Consider the following 19,993-nt stretch of genomic DNA (forward strand, 5'->3'; position numbering starts at 1 on the left):
TGCTAATCTAAATCACATATGTAGTCCGCATACTACCGAATAGTCATTTATCCTCTGGCTGAAGAGTTGCTCTACGATCTTTGATATTCAACTTATTTTACTTTTTATATACGGCAACACTTATTACAATTTCAATTTATACTTATCAAAGTGTTAGAAATGACAAGATATGTATAGATTTTAAGATGGATATCGTGGAAAAAAGTAAATGTCTACTTATCCTTTGTTTTTACAGCACACTAGGAGGGGGACAGGAGTGTTGCTATGGTGATGAAGGAATGATCATCAATGTCCGTGATAATCTGGGAGGAGGCTACAGTCATCGTTACCACCATGGGGGCGTCACCCCATATGGAGAACCTAAGAAGGTATGATACATTTCGTATGATTATGTATTTTGGTGTGACTCTTTTTTGAACAAATTAGAAGAAGAAAAGAAAATTAGAAAAGGGTATGGTGTATAATTATGGTAAAGTAAAAAGAAAGTCAACCACACACACCCATGCACACAGTTTTGAGTTTTACTCTGAGTTTATTTGAACCTGATAGATAAAACGCACGTGTCGCGCACGTGTGGCGTAGTCCCATATACATCTTTCTGTGTACAGTGCTTGTAACTTTACCAAGAGTTTACTCGGAGTTTGAGAAAATGAGCAAAAACACAAAAAATAATGATCTCCGTGCAAGAAGAATTTATTTTGCGAATTTTCGCCCTTAGGATTTGGTCAAGTAATGATTTATTTTACTTTAAAGGTAAAGACCGGTTTTGGAAACGCCCCCCCCCCCCTTCTCAAAAAATGAAATGGAAGCTCTTATTACCAATCATATGAAAGAATATGTTTTGACTAATACATATACGTGATCATACAAATTTTGCGGAGAAACCGCCTACTAATTCATTCATTCATTTTTTTTCTTCATTCATTTCGGTTTATTGTGTCAAAATTCCAATTGATATATTTGGTAAATTATTATATTTATTTGGACCTGAAAGATATAACGCACGTGTCGCGCACGTGTGCGTAATCCATATACACCTTTCTGTGTATAGTGCTTGGAACATTGCCAAGACTGGGGCAAATTTATTATCATTTTGATGATTACCATATAGCTCCGTTTAGTCTCATTTCACAACGCCCCCTATCGTCAGAGCATGGTCAGATTCAGCAGCCTAACATGTTAGCCTATGGACGTTTTTTAAAAAATCGTTAAAAATTCATTTTTTGTTTAAACGAAAAGCACATCCACCCCGACGTACGTTATCACTAGCTCTTTCATTGGAGCCCTCATGTCTCATTGTCTTTTGAAAGTTCACCCACCGTAATTTTTCAAAATAGGTTGCAAGCTCGTCATTGCCTATAATACACATGTGAAACAAGTCTAACTTTGGACTCAGTTTACCAAGCGATTTGAAGATTATAGGTCGAGCACACGAAACATAAAAAGCATGAATTATCATAGATCACTTCTGCCTATTTCGTTTTGTCCATTTCATCCAACCCCTCACCGTAATTTTTCCATTTAGTAATAGCAAACATTTTGCCGAGTTTAGCAAAAACATGAATATTCATGAACGGTCAGACAATACAGCCTTTTAGTACGTAACGTATAGTGAATGGAAATGTGCGATGATCCGTGTAGGAGGTAGCGGTCAGTGGTTTGTGCTGGCAATGTTCACGCGAGCGAAAATGAGACAATCGGAGCAATATGAGAACCTTGCAGTACTCACCAATACTTATATGCTAGATGATCAACCTTTTCTGATCGATTCCACAACGTTTGTTTCACTCGCATCGCATGACCATTACTGGTCTTTATCTATAATTATTGTGCGTAAAAATATGCGCATCCTATCCCCATAAAATCTGCGGAGGTGCACAGAGAGAGAGAGAGAGGGGGGGGGGGGGGAGAGCACGAATAATTACGTCACATGGAGAGAATACACAGGTCACTAAAGTGGAAGGAAAACATACAGAAACAGAGCGAAAGAGAGAAGAATAAAAAAAAAGATTGAGAGAGAAAGAATGGAAAGACAGAAAAGGCGAAGATATAACACAAAAGTCAAAAACTGGAAAAGTGACAATGAGTCTATCCGGCTGCAAGCAGCCCAACCGGTAGATGATATGTTCTTCCCGTAGCTTCCGTTAATCATATGTACCACCATGTTATCTAACCACTTACAAACTTTGAGATACATACAAACATTCATATATTATTATGTATAAAAGGTAAATCCATGAAAATAACCTGAACAACAGCATTGACAACTCTCGTGGAAATAAATATAACAAAATTAAATGATAGAATAATGGTCGAGTAGTTTAAATCACAGTTACCCATTGCTGTCCTCCGATTAGCATTTTTTTTGCAAAATTCGCTTGCTTAGAACGCCAATGCATTAACCACTAGACCACTAGACAGGCCAGTTAGCTTAGGCGACACAGATTCAATTGGCTGACAAATCTTCAACCTGCGTTAATGAATTCATATGTTGGGGGCAAGTGAGTTTTGAGCAATGAGAATCCGCATGCCTCAGCTGGATCCAAGCAAATGCCTGAAGATACAATCATGTATAGGTTTGGATATTTGTCAAGGAATGTCAGGAATTATAAATCTATACAAGAGCTTTGGAAACTCAGTAAGTGTTGCTAAAGCTGCTGTATAGGTTTAATGCGAAAGGAAATGAGAGAATGGTTCATTTTTTTTTAAAGAGAACACCATTTATAATAAATACGTGCAAAACTATAGAGTGGTGAAGTGTGACGTCATCAAAAAATTAATTTTTTGAATTTCTACGTTTTTTCTTCTTTTTCTGAAAGAGCATACAAATGTCAAAATGTCGACTGGAAGACTAAGGGTGCGTTTAATCGACACTTTTTCACTCTAGAATCACGGTTTCTAAAGACGTTTAGTTTAAAACGCAATGCGTTCAAGCGATTTTTTCGATTGAACGTACGGAGTTCTCAATCATGATTGTATGACGGAGCCTGGTCCGGTTTGGGCAAAAACCGCGCGCCTGCTTTTCATGCAAAATTTTGCGTTCACTATACCATGCTCTTTATCGTGGCCTGTTCCGTTATGTTATTCCTTTTTTTCCTTCCTTTTCTCTTTCTGTCTTTCCTTATGTTATTCTTTGTTTCTTCCTTCTATTCTTATGTTATTCTTTGTTTTTTTTCTTCCATCACATTCTCTTATGTTATTCTTTTTTTTTAAATAATTCTATCACTTTCTCTTTTGTTATTCTTTGTTTCTTCCTTCTATTCTTATGTTAATCTTTGTTCTTTTCCTTCTATTAGCTGTTCTTATGTTATTCTTTGTTTTTATAATTCTATCACTTTCTCTTTTGTTATTCTTTGTTACTTCTTTCTATTCTTATGTTAATCTTTGTTTTTTCCCTTCACTCACATTCTCTTATGTTATTCTTTGTTTTAATCATTATATCACTTTCTCTTTCTGTCTTGCCTTATGTTATTCTTTGTTTCTTCCTTGTATCACATTCTTTTGTTGTCTTTCATTGTGTTATTCTTTGTCTCTTCCTTTTATTCTTATGTTATTCTTTGTTTTTTCCTTCTATCACCTTCTCTTATGTTATTCTTTTTTTTTTTTATAATTCTATCACTTTCTCTTTTGTTATTCTTTGATTCTTCTTTCTATTCTTATGTCAATCTTTGTTTTTTTTCTTCCTTCTATCAGCTTTTTTAATGTAATTCTTTGTTTTAACCATTCTATCACTTTCTCTTTCTGTCTTTCCTTCTCATTCTTTGTTTTATTATTGCGATCTATGCTCAAAACAGCAGTCAACAGTCTGCCGTAAACAATTCCAAAAAGCGCGCACCGAAGTTGACCTATACTTCCTGGGTCAAACTGCGAGTGTGATCCGCAGTGGCTGGGCTCGAAATGAGCTAGAATCAGCGTTGATGAAAAATCGCTTGAACGCTAACCGCAGTGACCTTGTTTTTTTGTAATGGCGTTTTGATGTGTGATTCATGTTTGTGATTCTAGCTTCGAAAATTCGATTGAACGCACCCTAAATGAATATGATAAATATTGGCTGAGATATGACCATCTGAATGAATAGATTTCGAAATGTTATGAACCAGAGCAAAATAACACAGAGTTCATATAGGAAATCCATTTGTTCAGATGATCATATCTCAGCCAATACTTAACATATTAAATTAGTTTTCGACATTTGGACATTATTTTTAATGATCTTTCCGAAAATGAAGATTTTTTTTTATAGAAATTCTTCAAATAGACTGTTATGATGTCACAGCTTCGGTATTCTATGGCCCGAATTCACAAAGGAGGTTTAGATTTAACACACGGTTTAACGCCGTCATAATACGTCATAACACCGAGCTTTAGACCATGGGTCATTATTTTGGTATTCACAAAGGAGGTTTAGATTTAACCCACGGTTTAACGCGTCATATTACGTCATATTTTTAGCCTGCTCAGAGGGCCGGGTGGTTTAAACAGCGGGCTAAATCTAACCCACAATTTAACGCGTAATATGACGTCATATCGGCGAGCTTTAGCTTTCGATCGATCGTACAGATTATGTTGACAGATTTATGGTGAAACAAAGCGAAGAGACATTCACAAAGTGAATTTAAGTAGCCATAGTTTAGACCATGCAGCGAGTGCATTTAAGTCTCTCTGTAGTATGTCACAATCATCTTTCGATGTTATTTGGCGGTAAATCTTGGTATCATCAGCAAAAATCTACGCAGTAGTGAGAACCATATCGGGAATGTCATTTACGAAGATTAGAAAGAGGAGCGGCCCGAGAATGGACCCTTGCGACACGCCGCTTGTCACCAACCTCCATCTTGAGGCGCCGTTCCTTAGCACTACTCTTTGTCTGCGTCCAGTTAGGAACCCCTCAATCAAATTGAGAATGTGTCCTCGGATACCATTGTGCTTGAGGTTGTATAACAGTCGACGATGGGGGACGGTATCGAATGCCTTTCGAAAATCAAGGTATATGACATCCATTCCTTTCGCTTCATCGTATGCTTTAGTCCAGTCATAGAGACATTCCAAGAGCTGTGTCACACATGAAAACTTTTTCTGGAAGCCGTGTTGGTGACATGAAATCATATCATTGTCTACTGCATGTTCCATCAGTTTGTCGTAGATAATTCACTCAAGAAGCTTTACCACTTGACTGGTAAGGGAGACTGGTCTATAGTTGTTTGGAGACAACCTGGATCCCTTCTTGAAGAGTGGAGTGATATTTGCGTCCTTCCATTTTGGGGGTATGCTTTCAAAAAGAGTGAACGAGCATAAGCGTACCCTAAATGACACTGAGTGGGGGGGGGGGGGGGGGGGGGGTATCTGTCCGGTTCGGATAGATTGATCAAATAAAATACCAAGAGGTACATCCAAATCAGGAACATTCCTTTAAAAAATAGCACATTTACATGTATCCCATCAGGACCACAGGCCTTGTTGATGTGAAGCTTGGAAAGCTTTTCTCTAACTCTAGAAGGGGAAGTCTCAATGTCATATACAATGTTGTGTGATATCTCGGGAAGAGGTAGATTTAGATTAAGTTCAAGTGGTTCAGGTTTCAGTACACTTGCAAAAAAACTCGTTCAGAATCTCTGCTTTGTTCTGGTCATCTGTTATCTTTACTCCATCGTGTTCAAGAACCTCAATCGTAGCAGAAGATCTAGAGAGGTGCCTTGCATAGTTATAAAAATTCTTTGGTTCAGTTTTAATCTGATTGATAAGGGACGATTAAAAGTCTACTTTGGCTTGGCGTATTACTTCCTCAGTATTAAGTTTCTTTCGAAGATACTGTTCCTTTTGGGCGTTAAGTCCAATCTTCCTTGCTTGAACAGCTGCTCCCCTCCTGGATTTCTTTGCTCTTTTGACTGATCTGAAGTTAATCCATGTAGGTTTGTGGCGTTGATCCGACTTCACAGTTTTAATTGGAATGTATTTGTCAATCCATTCAAGATAGTTGGATTTGAGTAACTCCCATCTTTCGTTCATACTCCTAGATACAAATTCCTTCACCCAGTCAATAGATTTAACTTCGTCGGATAATGCCGAGTAGTCTCCCTTGGAGTCCAAAACATCTTGCGTTCTGTCAATGAATTACGAGGTACAGGTATCCTTAGTTCCAATAGCACACTATTGTGATCACTAGATCCCAATTTGTCTCCAACAGTAACAGAGTGAACGATATCCAGGTTTCCGGTAAAAGCTAGGTCGAGGATATTTCGACCTCTAGTTGGATCCTTCACCAACTGGAAAAAGCATGTTCTCCTCAATACATGTAAGGAATTTCCGAGAAAGGGCAGTATGCGCTTCTCCTTTATCCCAATCGATGTCTCTAAAGTTAAAGTCTCCGAGTAATATCACATTGTCTGTGTCGATTCTTGAAATTGAATTACAGACTTTCTCCAAGTACGGTTCACCACCACGCTCAGGCCTGTAAACTACTCCAATCAATAATTCTGTCTTTGGGTTTGGATGCGATGTGCACCAAACCACTTCCGCATCAGTATCTCCTCTCTGATATGGCGTGGGATTTAAGTTCCTTCTCACAAGAAGTAGTGCCCCTCCTCTTCCATCCTCTGTGTAGGTACCTTCATTGTAAAAATCAAGGCTGCGGTCTTGGCGAAAAATTCGTTACTGCTCACCGACTTATCTAACCATGTTTCTGTTATGGCCAGATGTCAATGTCATTTTCATAAGAAGTCTTGAAGTTCAACATATTTGTTCTTGATGCTAAAAGCATGCATGTGTACAACCTTGAGTGGATCGAATTCTTTTCCTTTACGAATTTGTGATGTGCCTGTGCTTGTGCAGTAAGTGCGGTTCGATCCATCCTAGGGAGTAGTACATGTACTTCCATGTTCTCCTTCGAAAATAAAAGTGTTGTCGATGCTTGGGTGCGGTGCAGATTCCTTCTTCTTACGAACTAACTCCTTTCCCCTGAACTTCCTACTCTGTCTGGTGGAAGATCTCGAGGTGGTACCTGAGTCTTTAAAAAGAGCTTTTTTCCCCTTATTATCCAGTTTGGGTCCCTTATCCTTTTCCTACGTAGCTCCTCACGCAACTTGAAGTCCTCTTCTCGCTGTAGAATAATCATATCTGGACTTATGAAGACCTTGGAAGGGTTAAAGCTAACCCCTTCAGGATTAACTCTTCTTACTTTAGGACCACCTCTCAATAGAAGCTTCCTTTTCTCTTGGTTGTGAGCACATTTTTTTTTTTTTTTTTTTTTTTGGGGGGGGGGGGGTCCTCGAAAATTTAAAAATGTGCCAACCCCCAACAAAGGTAAAAATCACGTGTTTTTACATGATTTTTTCTCAAGGGGGAGGGGGCCTGGATCCGCCACTGGTGTAGCCATCACTTCAGCAGATATTATTTTCCATTGATTTTTTGTCTGCTTTCTGGTCTAAATTGCTCTGCATGTCATCCAACTTTTTGTTAAACGTAGCCATATATGCTGCACATTTCTCCTATATCTCCCAATCTGTTTTGATAGCAGACATGGCTTGTCTGTCACATGCTGTACAATACCAATGGACATCTACTCTGCTTGTAAGTTCCTCGTACATTTCAGTATCCATATCTAAACATTTAATGCATGTGGGACCATCACATCTTTCACACTTCATGAGCTTGTCGTCATCACTGCAAAAATCTAAGTTACAAACTTTGCAATGCCATACCTCAATTTCCAGTGAACTGCCAGTCACCCCGGTGCCTCTATCACCTGTAGCCAATTCTTGCTGAGGTGCAATTTTTTCTCCTTGTTTATCCTTATTTTTAGGCCTCCCTCTTTTCTTCCTTTCATTGGTGGTCTGGAAAAAGGTTTGCTCGGTAGAATTTGCAGAGTTTACCACGTTGCTGCCGGTTGAAGTAGGCTGGCTGCCATTTTGAATGACGTCACTGTCCATGCTGCTGTGTACTGTAGCAGTACCGTACAAGCTACACTACAGGCGTTACCTCCAGCACACGTTTTAATGAAATTAATTTCCCAGAATCCAAGATACCAGACCAAAATAAAGATTCTCTCCACCCTCCAAAATCTACCAAAACACAAAATCTTACTACTAATCAAGAAGATTTTGGAAAAATCGGACCCCAAAAGTGAAAATTTTGGACAAATATCAGAGCCCCCTCGCGAGGACCTCTGTCACTCTCACAACAAGCTTTCAACTGTGATAGCCTACATTGTAAGTATTTCGAGTTATTTACAACATATTTGTACCATATTCTCAGCTTTACTATAATGGAAGCCAAACTAAACATGTTTTATGTGCGTAAAATGTGCACGAATAATAATCTAATCATTATAATTGCACAGCCCTTGCGAACATTGTCGTGGCACCTAACACAGCTCGGACCCATGCGTGTGTATTTGTGTTTAGTTTATGTAATCCTGCGAGGCGAGGCAACTTCGCAATAACTGCGAATATGCCAGCTGACATAGTAGCAATACGAAATAACATCACATAATTGTGTGAATCGGGAAGAAAAAATATGTTGATCATGACATTCGAGACATTCCTAGCTTCGGGAAGGGGGGGGGGGGGGTAGCGACAGTTCCATTGGCATTACTGCTGCCAGCTGCCTGGCCTCGGCTGACGCGATGGATTGAAAATGCTTGTCGTTGATTCGAGCATTTGCTCTGCTGATACTTAGCTGATGCTGCTTCTCATCTAACGGAGGAGAACGAAAAATGCCGAAATGAAAATGAACATTCTTCCAAGCCGACGGATTTTACTCGACCTAGTCTAGATCTACTAGAGGTCTAGACCTAGATCTAGACTTAAAGTAGGCCTATGCCTACGAATTATTAGTGACACTGATACTGTACTGAATAGTCTTGAGCTTCAGCTCGAAGTCGGTGGCGGTGAGACGCACAAACACGTAGGCCTAGATCTAGCCTAGATCTAGATATGGGGTCTACTTAGATGTCTGAAGAAGTTGGGTGTTTGTGTGTCTCACCGTCGCTGAGTTCGAGTTCGAGTCTGACTGAGCTGAATGAGAGGTAGGTCTAGGCCTACTTCTTTAGCCTAGGCCCATCTTGATTTAGATCTAGATTAGACTCCAGTAGTAGTACTGACTGTCGAATGTCTCTACAGTCAACTCCTACTATAGTACATCATGCCTAGGCCTAGATCTATATCAATACATGTTTATTGTTGTACTTGAATTTTGATTTACTTTTAGAAGCAAGTTTAAAATTTGCGCAAGCTAATAGCCAATAAATCAATGTGTGTTTTTCCTATTCTAAGTTTATATTCAACCTTTCACATGGGACATCTAATGCTAATTTACATGTACATGTATTCTAGCTAATTTCGCATTTTATAAATATCAAGCATGAGTAGATTTTTAACAAAACATGACAGGAATTGTCCCATACGTTCTTATTCAAATTTCTGTATATGTTTCAACCTATTTGCCAAGGTCGTTGAAGCACAATATATCATATGTACGAAAGAATTGCAATTTTACTTCGCCATGTATAATGTTTTACGTGTAATTTTACTTTGCCACTGATGTTTACTTTGTAAAAAAAAACTGCAATTCGGCTCTCGGGCCGCGAATGTTTTTTAATGAAATAAACCATTTTAAATAAATAAATAAAATTGAGGTTCAGTGACATCATCTGTCCTAATTACCCAATAGTATGAATCAACTAGTAGTACTAATAACACTCATTTCTTTACTGCAATCAAAGTATCGTTACTATTTTTTTAGAGTTTGCAAAAGCTATTCAAAATCAGATTGTCTACAATACAAAAAATGCATACCATGTAATATCATAGGCTTTATTCGATAAGCAATGAATGATTTTTTTCATTTCATGTTCTAACTTAATTCACTTTTTTCTATTTTGTTGTGACAGAGACAGCATGGCTGAATATATTCACCATCTCCGCCGGCTTGACAGGAACAGAGAGTTGATAGGCAGACCTCAAAGAGGCCGTCGTGACCGCAAGAATCCTTTTGAAGTGTATGATGATGAGTCCTTCCGGACCAGGTACCAGTTTTCCAAAGAGACAGCGCTCTATAGCTCATCAACTTGGTGGATGAAGAGCTGAGGAGGACGACAGACAGGAACGACCAATACCTGTATTGATACATGTAGTGACAGCACTTCGACTATATGCTGTTGGTGAGTAATTTATCTTATTTAGTATGGGAATGTTATGTTAAAATTCTATGTAATCTGGGCTGAGCGAAAAAATAAAAGGGTAAAATTGTGGTTACCATGTTTGGCGGGAGGTTTTGTCATAAACCGGGATATTCTACATGAAAGTTGGAGGAAGGGCGTGGTGGCGTGAGACTCCCTCCAAATGCAAGAGGGTTGACAGCCCTGATTTAATTAAAAAAAACTATTCTACAATTTTAAGGACATTAAATATTTCTCAGTTTGAGAATTTGACGTGGCCTTGTAACTTGTAAGAAATTGTACGAGTTGATATTTCACTAAAAGGATTTTTTTTTTACAGGGTCATTCCAAAAGATGCATGATGATGAGGCACAGCTTTCACAGTCTTCTGTATGCAGAGTCATCAAAGACGTGTCAGAAGTGTTTGCAAGAAGAAGGAGACAATTCATGAAGAACCCAACATCAAGAGAAGAAGTAGAAGCAACATATAGCAGCATCTTGCAGTATTCTCACATCTGTATTTTCAATTGCCGTCATTTGTTGTGTTGTGCTGACTTTTTGTTAATCGTCATTTTCATCATCTTCATCATCTTCATCATCATCATCGACATCATCACTGAAATCGTTCATTGACTGCTTCATCGCCACCGACAACATCGCTGTCATCATTATCAATACTGACATCATCGACTTCAACATTGTCTTCGTCAATAACCTTGAATACTTGTTTTGATTATCCATATTAAATCGTCAATATTTAAATATACATTTCTCTTGTTTGATGGTGTGGTTTTTCTCGGGAGATCATTAAGTTAGAAGGTAAACCCCCTTGGGGAGTTCTACAAGTGAATAACCTACTTTGTTCATCTTGTTCAATTATTAATATACCATTTGCTGTTATCTATTACTCATAATTACTTTGTAACCAGTACCCACCATGAATTAAAATGGATTCAGTATTTTTCGCTAAATCCAAACACCTGTGCAGTACAACATTAAGATAGAGAGAGAGAGAGAGAGAGCAAAATACAATGAGAGAGATGAAGAAAGAAGGAAAAAGGGTATGTGTGTGAGAGAGAGAGAGAGAGAGAGAGAGAGGTGGAGGAAAAAAGAAAAAAAGGGGTATGAGAGGGAGGAAGAAAAAATGGAGTTCTAACGAAATAAAAAGATCAGAGAAGGTGGGGTAGAGAGCTGGTGAAAAAAGAGAGACAACAAACAAAAACAGGGAAGGTGAAAAAGTGAGAAATCGAGAAAAAAAGTTTTTTTAAAAGTTTGACTTTCCTTTTAGTTTAAACCACTATTCCCTTAAGAAATTCAATAGATCTACAGCAAAAAAAAATTAAAAAATGAATGCCCACTAAGAAAAGAATTAATACAGCAAATAAACAAATTGAGAACAAATTAATGCCCCACCTCCCTAAGAAAAACTGAATCTGGACTATAAGCAGACGAAGGTGAACTAGGTGGAGTAACTAAGTGTACTGAACGCGCATGCTCAGTTCACTTTTTTTGCTCTCTTAGGCATGCTTAAACCGTGGGTTAACCGTGGGTTAGATTTAGACCATGGTTTATGTAAACCTCGCTTTGTGAATACCGAGCGAGGTTTAGACCATGGGTTAGATTTAGCCTGGGCTAAATAACCCACGGTTTATTAAACCATAGACCTATTACGGATGGACATTCATCGTTTTCGAAACGAATTCATTGTGATTGTCTCCGTCAATGTCATCTCAATAACATTCCGTACATGTTTCGTCACTTTGATCTCATGATGGTCACCGCCAAAAAGCCGGAGAGAATCAAGATAGTGATTTTACACATGTTAATCTACATGCGCAGAAGATAATAACTCACCTAAATCATGGAAAATCGATGTGCAGTTCTGACTTATAATCGGAAATTGTTGTTCCGTGTACTGTGCATGTATTTTATTTTGAAAAACATGTTAATATTACCAGATAGAGGTTATTTTTGGATTTTTGGGTTGTGATTTAAAATCCCGTTTCCCCCTATTTCCTCATAATATTCCAGAGTTACAAAGCACAGGGCTTATACAGATCATGGCCTTCTAACTGTTGTGTAAGGTCATGGGTGTGTGCGAAAGTGTGCGAATCAGTAATAATACATTTCATATCACCTATTCGTCTGCTTTTCAACTTTGCTGCTTCCCATTTGGGATGCTTTCATTTAAGACACACTCTTACAGAGCACACCATACAAACAAAACCCAAGAGAGGGAAACTGCTCCTTTGTCAATGACCGAAAATGCTTACGCAGTCGTTATTGTTAAAACAGCTGAATGTTCTCATTAAGATGCACATAATCAGAAGGCGGCGACTATCATTGGATCAAAGAAAGAATCACGTTGAATGTCCATCCGTAATAGGTCCATGATTAAACCGTGGGTTAAATATAAACCTCCTTTGTGAATTCGGGCCTATAGGTCGACAAGGAAATTGTCTCATTGTCTCACTGCGAATTTTGTTGTTGATCAATTTGACATAGTAATCAACAAGTCAATACATATGAATACGTAACTGTGAGTTAGTCTTTCTTATCGACTTTAGTTTACAGTGGTTGATTATATATATAACATGAGAGCCGCGTATCAGGTTAAACACGTTTATGTTAATACCATTTCTTTTGTTTTATTTCACGCTATACTCGTTATTGTGTGACAGTTATAAATAATATCACGTGACTCTATGAACTATTCAGGTACCATATCTGTCGCACTACCTCGTCGATATCTTGCCGTGGACCTACTGCTGTACTTACGGTGGACCATATGAGTGCAGCCAATTTGGAAGATACCGACCTTCTCAAATGTGTAGAGACTATGTACCGCCTCCTCCAGGTATTTTTTATTTATCGATTTTATCAATCTCCGCATAACCATGATGATGTCAGCTAGACTTAGTTATGGAAGCATATTTGGAAATATATGTGTAACCATAACAGCTTTAAAAAAAAAGACGCGGTGAACCGCTGCGAAAAAGATGACCGCCGCGGTTTACTACCTCATTTCTGAACGGGGCTTATGTTATTCTATTACAAACAATGCCGACAAAGGGAAAACAAAAAGTTACCCCTAGGTTTTAAACAGGTTTTGGTGCTGGGATAGGTAGGACTGTATTCACATAATGGCTTGACTGTCAATTCCAAGCGTTGCACCAATATGTCATGCTGAATGGTGTTGAACGTGCATGAAAAATCGAACAGTGCAAGGATGTCATTTGTTACTCCAAATAGAGCAGTTTCAATGATATAAAGCGAGCGTTAGCCAGATTGGGAATTTGCTTACAAATACTCAAGTACTGTTGTAGCTGAAATGCTGCAATTCTTTGTAAAACCTTACCAAAGAACCTCATATTTGCAATGGGACAATAACTTTTCAAGAACTTCAACATTGGGGGCTTCGTTTTTCAATCTAGGTTTAACAGTTGCACACTTAAAACTTAAAGTCAGTAATGAAACATCAATCACCTTTGTCATAAACAGTAAAAAGTTAAAATAAATCTCTTCATAAGTTAATTAGGAACAGAATCCAATTCACATGTTGTTGAATAAGAAGTAGTGATGAACTTTGCAACTTCATTTTCAGTAACGGATATAAATAGGTTGAACGATGAAGTTGAACAAATGAAAAATATTGTAAAAAATGCCCCCCCCCCACCACCACCACACACAAACACAAACATAGTTTTTGGTGAGACCATGGCATTACCAATTTCATGCTTAAAGGTACCATTTGCAGGCCAACAAAAAAGGACAAATTTCAACAGCATTGGAAAGACAATACTAATTTAAAACTTCCCTCAAAACGAAAGGGCTTGAAAAAGGCTTTTAGTGGGTAAATAACGACCATTAGTTGTCTAATCGTCATAAGTGGTTGCTGTTGTTGTTGTTATTTTAGTCTTTATGGTGTGTATCTATCATTTATTAATATTTACAATCACATAATATTGCACTCACCTAAGTAATAGTCTGATTTTCAGACCCTTTTACCGAATGGTCGTGCGTTTTGTGCTGCACAAAGATTCAATCAGTTTAATTTTGGCCTTGGCAAGAAGTAGGTTGTTGATGTAGACAAATGCTCATGTACCTGCCTACAGCTCTTTTTATGTATGTTATTACCAAAGAAAATATATGTCGGTCCGTCACTCATTAGTGTCTGACAGTGAAGTCTAAAAGGTAAACAGGTTTGTTTGCATAATTTGAATACTAAGGACACTGCTAATGTTTAAATTTAACAGATAGGACATACATGACATATTCATTATTCCTGCAACGTTCTAAAGAATCTGATGTTGGCTGCAAAAGGGACATACTACCTTTAAGAGCATGAAATTAATATCATATCGGGGCCTTCAGCTTTACAAGCTTGCTTTCATGTAGGTCCCATCATATTTTTCTTAGTTAAATCAGTACTCGATATTGACCACTTATCTTTGTTATTTATTATGAATTCTTTAAAAAAAAAAAACATTTTGTACTTTATTTGAAATGTACATGTAACATGAGAAATATGAAATTAAATGAAATATTCTGTGAATTGTTATAAATTCTTGCTAGGAAAATCATCCTTGATACTGTCCCAATGCCTTTTCCCCCTTAAATAATATGTACTAAATTGTTCCCCTTTTTTTACCCCTTCCAAACCCCCAATCTCCACCCCCCCCCTCCCCCCTCCTCCTCCCTTTGTCACAACGCAGCATTTGGCAATGGCGATCCACATATTTCAACTCTTGACTCGACCACATACACTTTCAACGGTCACGGTGAATTTACTCTGCTGAACGCACTGAATGACACCTTCATCTTACAAGCAAGAGCGGCTCCTCTCGTTGGTAAAATCATCTTCCATTTATTGTTTTAGCTCAGTCTTCAGTAAACATTTTTTGTCACGTCGATGTCAATCCGATTTTACATCCGTTTGCGAGTTTACTCAGATACATTAAAAAAAAAAACTCCTGATAGTCTGTATACGGTTTTATTAACAGGAACTTTTAAAACAAGAATTAAGTTATTATAATCTTCTCATCCTGAATTGGTTTTAAAAGAGTTCTTGAAATTGACCCGAGCTTCTAAATGTCTTTTTTTCAACAAACCTACGTGAAAGGGGCATTTAAAGGTAATACCAAGTTTTGGTATAGGTTCATGAATTTGGTTCAAATGAAGATATTGGAAGCATATGCGATTTTACAACCTTCAATGATCGTTGTCGCGGTTGAAATCGAGTTTAAAGTGATTAGATTTTAAATAATAAACTCGTTATGTTGTATAGCTCCCTCTTGAAATTATATATCAGAACTGCATATTCTGAGATTGCCATGGTCGCAACTGCTATGGAATTGCCTTAGGCGCTATTTGAGTATTTTAAATTTACCGGGAGCACCGGTAAATTTTGATTATCTAATTACTCGAAAGCAGAATTGTTTTAGGGGCTAAATTGTCTAATGCTTATAATATATCAACCTTTTTAAAAATTACTATCCACCCAATGTTCAATATTTCCCAAAACTTAGCACCTTTTTGAGGCAATTCAGGATCATTTTGAGGTCTAAGATCAAAGGGTCATACATGTATATACAGAATAGGCACGATATTCTGAGAACCTGCTAATGGATTACAATCAAACTTGAATTTTGTAATTGCGTCTGATTTGGTTTGTAAAATCTATCTATGGCGGGGGCATCATTTATATTCTTTCTAAGAGGGGAAACACTGCTGTCTATGCCCAATGATGAACCTAACGCCAGATCATTCATCCTGTTCATAGTGAACATAGTAGTCAGGGTGTTTTGTCTGTAATATCTGACACTTTCACATTTGTTCATTCTATAGTTATCTGTTAAATGGAAGAAATTTTCGTATCAAAATGTATTTCTTACTGCACCTTCCGTTGCAGGAACGTCCGATGCAACGGTGTTTGTTGCCATGGCAGTACGATTTGGTGATAGTGATGTCATTCATGTTCAAACCAATGAACGCAGGGTTCTTGATGCTTATGTCCGACTAGCCGGGGATGGACAAAACTTCACAAGGATTGAATTCGATCAGGCTTCTCGATGGTCATATTCAGGTATTCCTTAAAAAACAAAATGTGTTTATGTCGCTCCCGTTCTTAGGTCATATCAAGCACATCAACTAAAGTTGTTTATTAGTATTTCTGTTATGCGATAAGTATTATATTAATTTATTTATTTATCATTCGAATTTATTGCCTCTTCTTCTTATCGAGAAGATGCTGATAACGCAATTTATTAGCAGTAGTGGGAAGGTGACCAGGAGACCTTGGTCAGTTCAAAAGTTGAAAGACTTTCAGTTTTCGAGTAACTTGGTATCGAGGAGTATCGCACCATTGTCAATTCTGATGTAGTTTCGAACCAAAAATCTCCAAGCTTTCATAGGGATCCCATTTTTTCCACAAGCCACAGGTAATAATTTGTCAAAGCTCTCAGGAAACGCATATAGACGTTGTTTAATGGGATATGCGCTATACGAGAACCGAATAGTTTTCTTATTAAAGAGCTAGTGAGCAGAACTAATTTATTTCAGATACTTCATTTATTCATATTTTGCTTTAAATATCAACTGTTTGATGTTTACAATAAGTTAATCAATAACATGAATCGTTGAGTTTTTTGTACCCATCTTGTTGCTTCTATTCGATTTCGTAGGGGTCTCGGTAACTGGTCGCAACATTACCACAGATGGAATAATTGTAGCTTTCGATGGAGGGGTAGGGCTGAATCTAAAAGCATCTGAGGGGGCCATGAGCATTCTTCTTGTAGCTCCAGACTCCTTCCGGGGTCAGACGCAAGGCCTGATGGGAACGTGGAATGGCAATTCCAGCGACGATTTCCTAACTCCTCAAGGATCTTTCCTCTCAGCTAATTTGACTACTGAGCAGTTGCACTACCAATTTGGATTACTGTGTAAGATCACATTTTGTTTCCTCCCAACCCTTTTTTCTCACTGTATGTTAATATTGTTCATAGTTATCTTTCATTCCCTTGATTTCGAAGTACATATATTATTGACACTAATTATAATTCACCTTAACATAAATAGACTCTATTTGCTGCGACCTCTGAAGTCATTCGTCTATAATCTTCATTACCTTGACTTAATTTTCCCGTCCTAGGTAGAATAGAAACAGAGAGTGAGCAAATGTGAGGTATTCAAGATATGGTTGAAATCTGGTCATCCGGTGTAATACATTTTGTATGAAGTCATTTATTTTGAAAAGTTTATTAAGTACTATTGATAGAGATAGAGGTATTGGCGTCCGCTAAGAGGTTTTTATGATAATCAAAAATACCAAAAAAAATCGACTCAATCTTGCTGACACAACATGCACTGCACACACATAATGGTTTTGGATACTAAACACACATTTTACATGAATGTTTGCTCGGAATTTCTTGTCATGTTTCGAATGAAAGCATTTGACAAGCAATCATTTTTTAGTATGTGCACTATATTCCTTCAGACTTCCATTACAACAACAACAAAATACTTCTTAGATTATTAATTACCTTTTAAAGAACCCAGCCTTCTCCTTAACCTCGGGTATCGAAGAGACCATCCTAACTATTACAGGATTCTTTAGATGAGAGGATACGTCGCTGGACTGTCGATCGCAAGGTACGTGGTTCGAGTCCCGCCGTGGCACTAATGTCCTTTGGCAAGACATTGATCTACATTTGCCACACTCAACCCAGGTGATGTAAATAGGTACCTGGCAGGAATTTATTCCTTGAAATGCTGGAGCGCTGTATAAACGGCTGCTAGGCTAAAGCCCGGGTAATATTAAATGTGCCTCGGAATAGAATTATCTAGATAGATGGCGCTATAAAAATGCCTATTATTATTATATCTCCATAGTGTCGTACTGTCGTTGCTTCTGATCTTGAACACGCATGTGCGTTACAAAGGAATACATGTATGTATTTTTGGTCACTTTCCTTTGCTTCAATACAGGGGAAATCGACGCAGCAGAATCGTTGTTCTATTACGAACTGGGCAAGGACCACGAATCTCATACCGACCGCACTTACACTCCTGTCTTTGAGCCTGTCGCCAACCCTTCTGTCAACCAAAGCTTAGTGGTAGAGGTGTGCGGTACAAACCAGTTCTGTTTCTTCGACTACCAGACAACGGGGTCACAGAGTTTTGCCCAGAATTCCGTGAAGGCACTCGTGCAGTATCAGCAGGCGGTCGACAACAGAGCATCGTTCGGTAAGTTTTTTCATACCGGTTGCTCACAAACCCTCATTCTATTGCACCAATCACATTCATCCATTCATATACTATCAACATAACACGATAGAGCCGCGTCGCGCATGAGGCGTCATGTCATTTTCGTTACTACCTGTACTATAATTAAGGAAGTAAACAGCCATTCACCAGTAATTCAAGGCAGTGTTTACATTTTTCATTTCGCATTCATTTTGGTTTTGATTTCACTCTCACATGGCATATCAAAGATCGCGCGAGTCACTGACGCTGTTTTTGGTCAGCAAAATAACACCTTGTGTGTAACGGGCTTTTAAAGAAAAAGGTGAGTTCTGGTGGAAAAAGAAAAGAAAATGAATTCTCACAAAATCAAACGAAACTTACACTGAATGTTCATGCCACAGGGCTTATCCCCATTGTGCGAAGCCCTAAATCCCCCATGCCAAGTTTTTTGGGGAGATAATCTGATTAACGCGATGGATCTATGACAAGCGCTTGCGAAACACACAGCACACTACAATGAGCATGAACAGTAACTGCTATTACGAATGCGTGCAAACATGCAAATGACAGCGAAGCAATGGCTCGCTCGCATATACAAAGTACTTTAACGGTAGCGTGCATGTAGCCTCATGGCAGGCTATACTATTTCGTACCTGTATTTCCTTTGTTCATATTCCGTTCATATCTTCAGTGAGTTGCCCAACTCTTCCCGCTCCTGCTAACGGAAGTGCCATCGTGACGACCTACATGTCAGGGGGCGTGGCCAGATTCGTGTGCGATGCCGGCTTCGTACTAAGTCACGTGGTCAACTTAACCTGCCAATCAGATGGTACTTGGAGTGATGGCGATACCCCGGCGTGCATCATTGAGGCATCCGGGCAGACAATCCCTATGACCTCTGACGTAACAAAGGGGCATGTTACGGAAACTTTCAAGACTGCAAGGACGCCAACTGGTCAAGGTGAGAATTTAGTGAGGTCAATGTCAAATGGACCCTTACATATTTGTTTAAATGTTAGAATTTAGGTATTCGATTCTGTCTACTAGATGAAAGAAATTTCTTATCCCGCTTTATAAAACAAAATACGTTAATCTTTGTCATCTGCAAGATAGCCTTACAGATCAAATAAAAAAAAATGTCATGATTATAAAAATCCGTTTGGCTAAATCAGGCTTAGCTACTCTTTATTGTATCTGCTTAATCGCATTTAGTGTATCAATGTATCAATTTTTAACGTCAATATTAAGTTTTTCCTCTTCCCCTACAGTTCTTTCGACGCCCGCGATCATCGGAATATCTTTTGGATCGGTAATTCTTATCGTCGTGATCGTGCTTATCGTCGTTCAGATCTGCGGACCAAAGAAACGTCCACCGTCCATTAGGTATGCTGCATTTATTTTGTTGGCACAAAAGGCACATAGACAAGCACGGTTATCATGATATCAAAGACCTTCAGACAAATCTTTATTGTACATCCATATTGGGATCAGAAATTAAGTGTAATGTTTGCACGTGTTAATAGTTGATCGATAGGGATATTGATATTGTCTCAGGTTGATTTCCTTTCTACACTGGTCTTTGCCGTATTGTTC

The 19,993-nt window shown here is 38.3% G+C and overlaps 1 protein-coding gene across 1 annotated transcript in view; it reads left to right on the forward strand.

Moving 5' to 3' along the window:
- Window positions 1-19,993, forward strand: part of LOC100889130 (sushi domain-containing protein 2) — a 43,330-nt gene that overhangs the window by 21,200 nt on the left and 2,137 nt on the right. Inside the window, exons 9-16 of the mRNA XM_030979670.1 lie at window positions 236-368; window positions 12,872-13,010; window positions 14,869-15,003; window positions 16,065-16,238; window positions 16,837-17,094; window positions 18,143-18,400; window positions 19,092-19,361; window positions 19,669-19,783. Of these exons, the coding sequence (XP_030835530.1) occupies window positions 236-368; window positions 12,872-13,010; window positions 14,869-15,003; window positions 16,065-16,238; window positions 16,837-17,094; window positions 18,143-18,400; window positions 19,092-19,361; window positions 19,669-19,783 (1,482 nt within the window). The remainder of the gene's footprint in view (window positions 1-235; window positions 369-12,871; window positions 13,011-14,868; window positions 15,004-16,064; window positions 16,239-16,836; window positions 17,095-18,142; window positions 18,401-19,091; window positions 19,362-19,668; window positions 19,784-19,993) is intronic.

This window comes from Strongylocentrotus purpuratus, unplaced genomic scaffold (assembly GCF_000002235.5).
Source record: "Strongylocentrotus purpuratus isolate Spur 01 unplaced genomic scaffold, Spur_5.0 spur5_scaffold_10, whole genome shotgun sequence".
Taxonomy (NCBI): domain Eukaryota; kingdom Metazoa; phylum Echinodermata; class Echinoidea; order Camarodonta; family Strongylocentrotidae; genus Strongylocentrotus; species Strongylocentrotus purpuratus.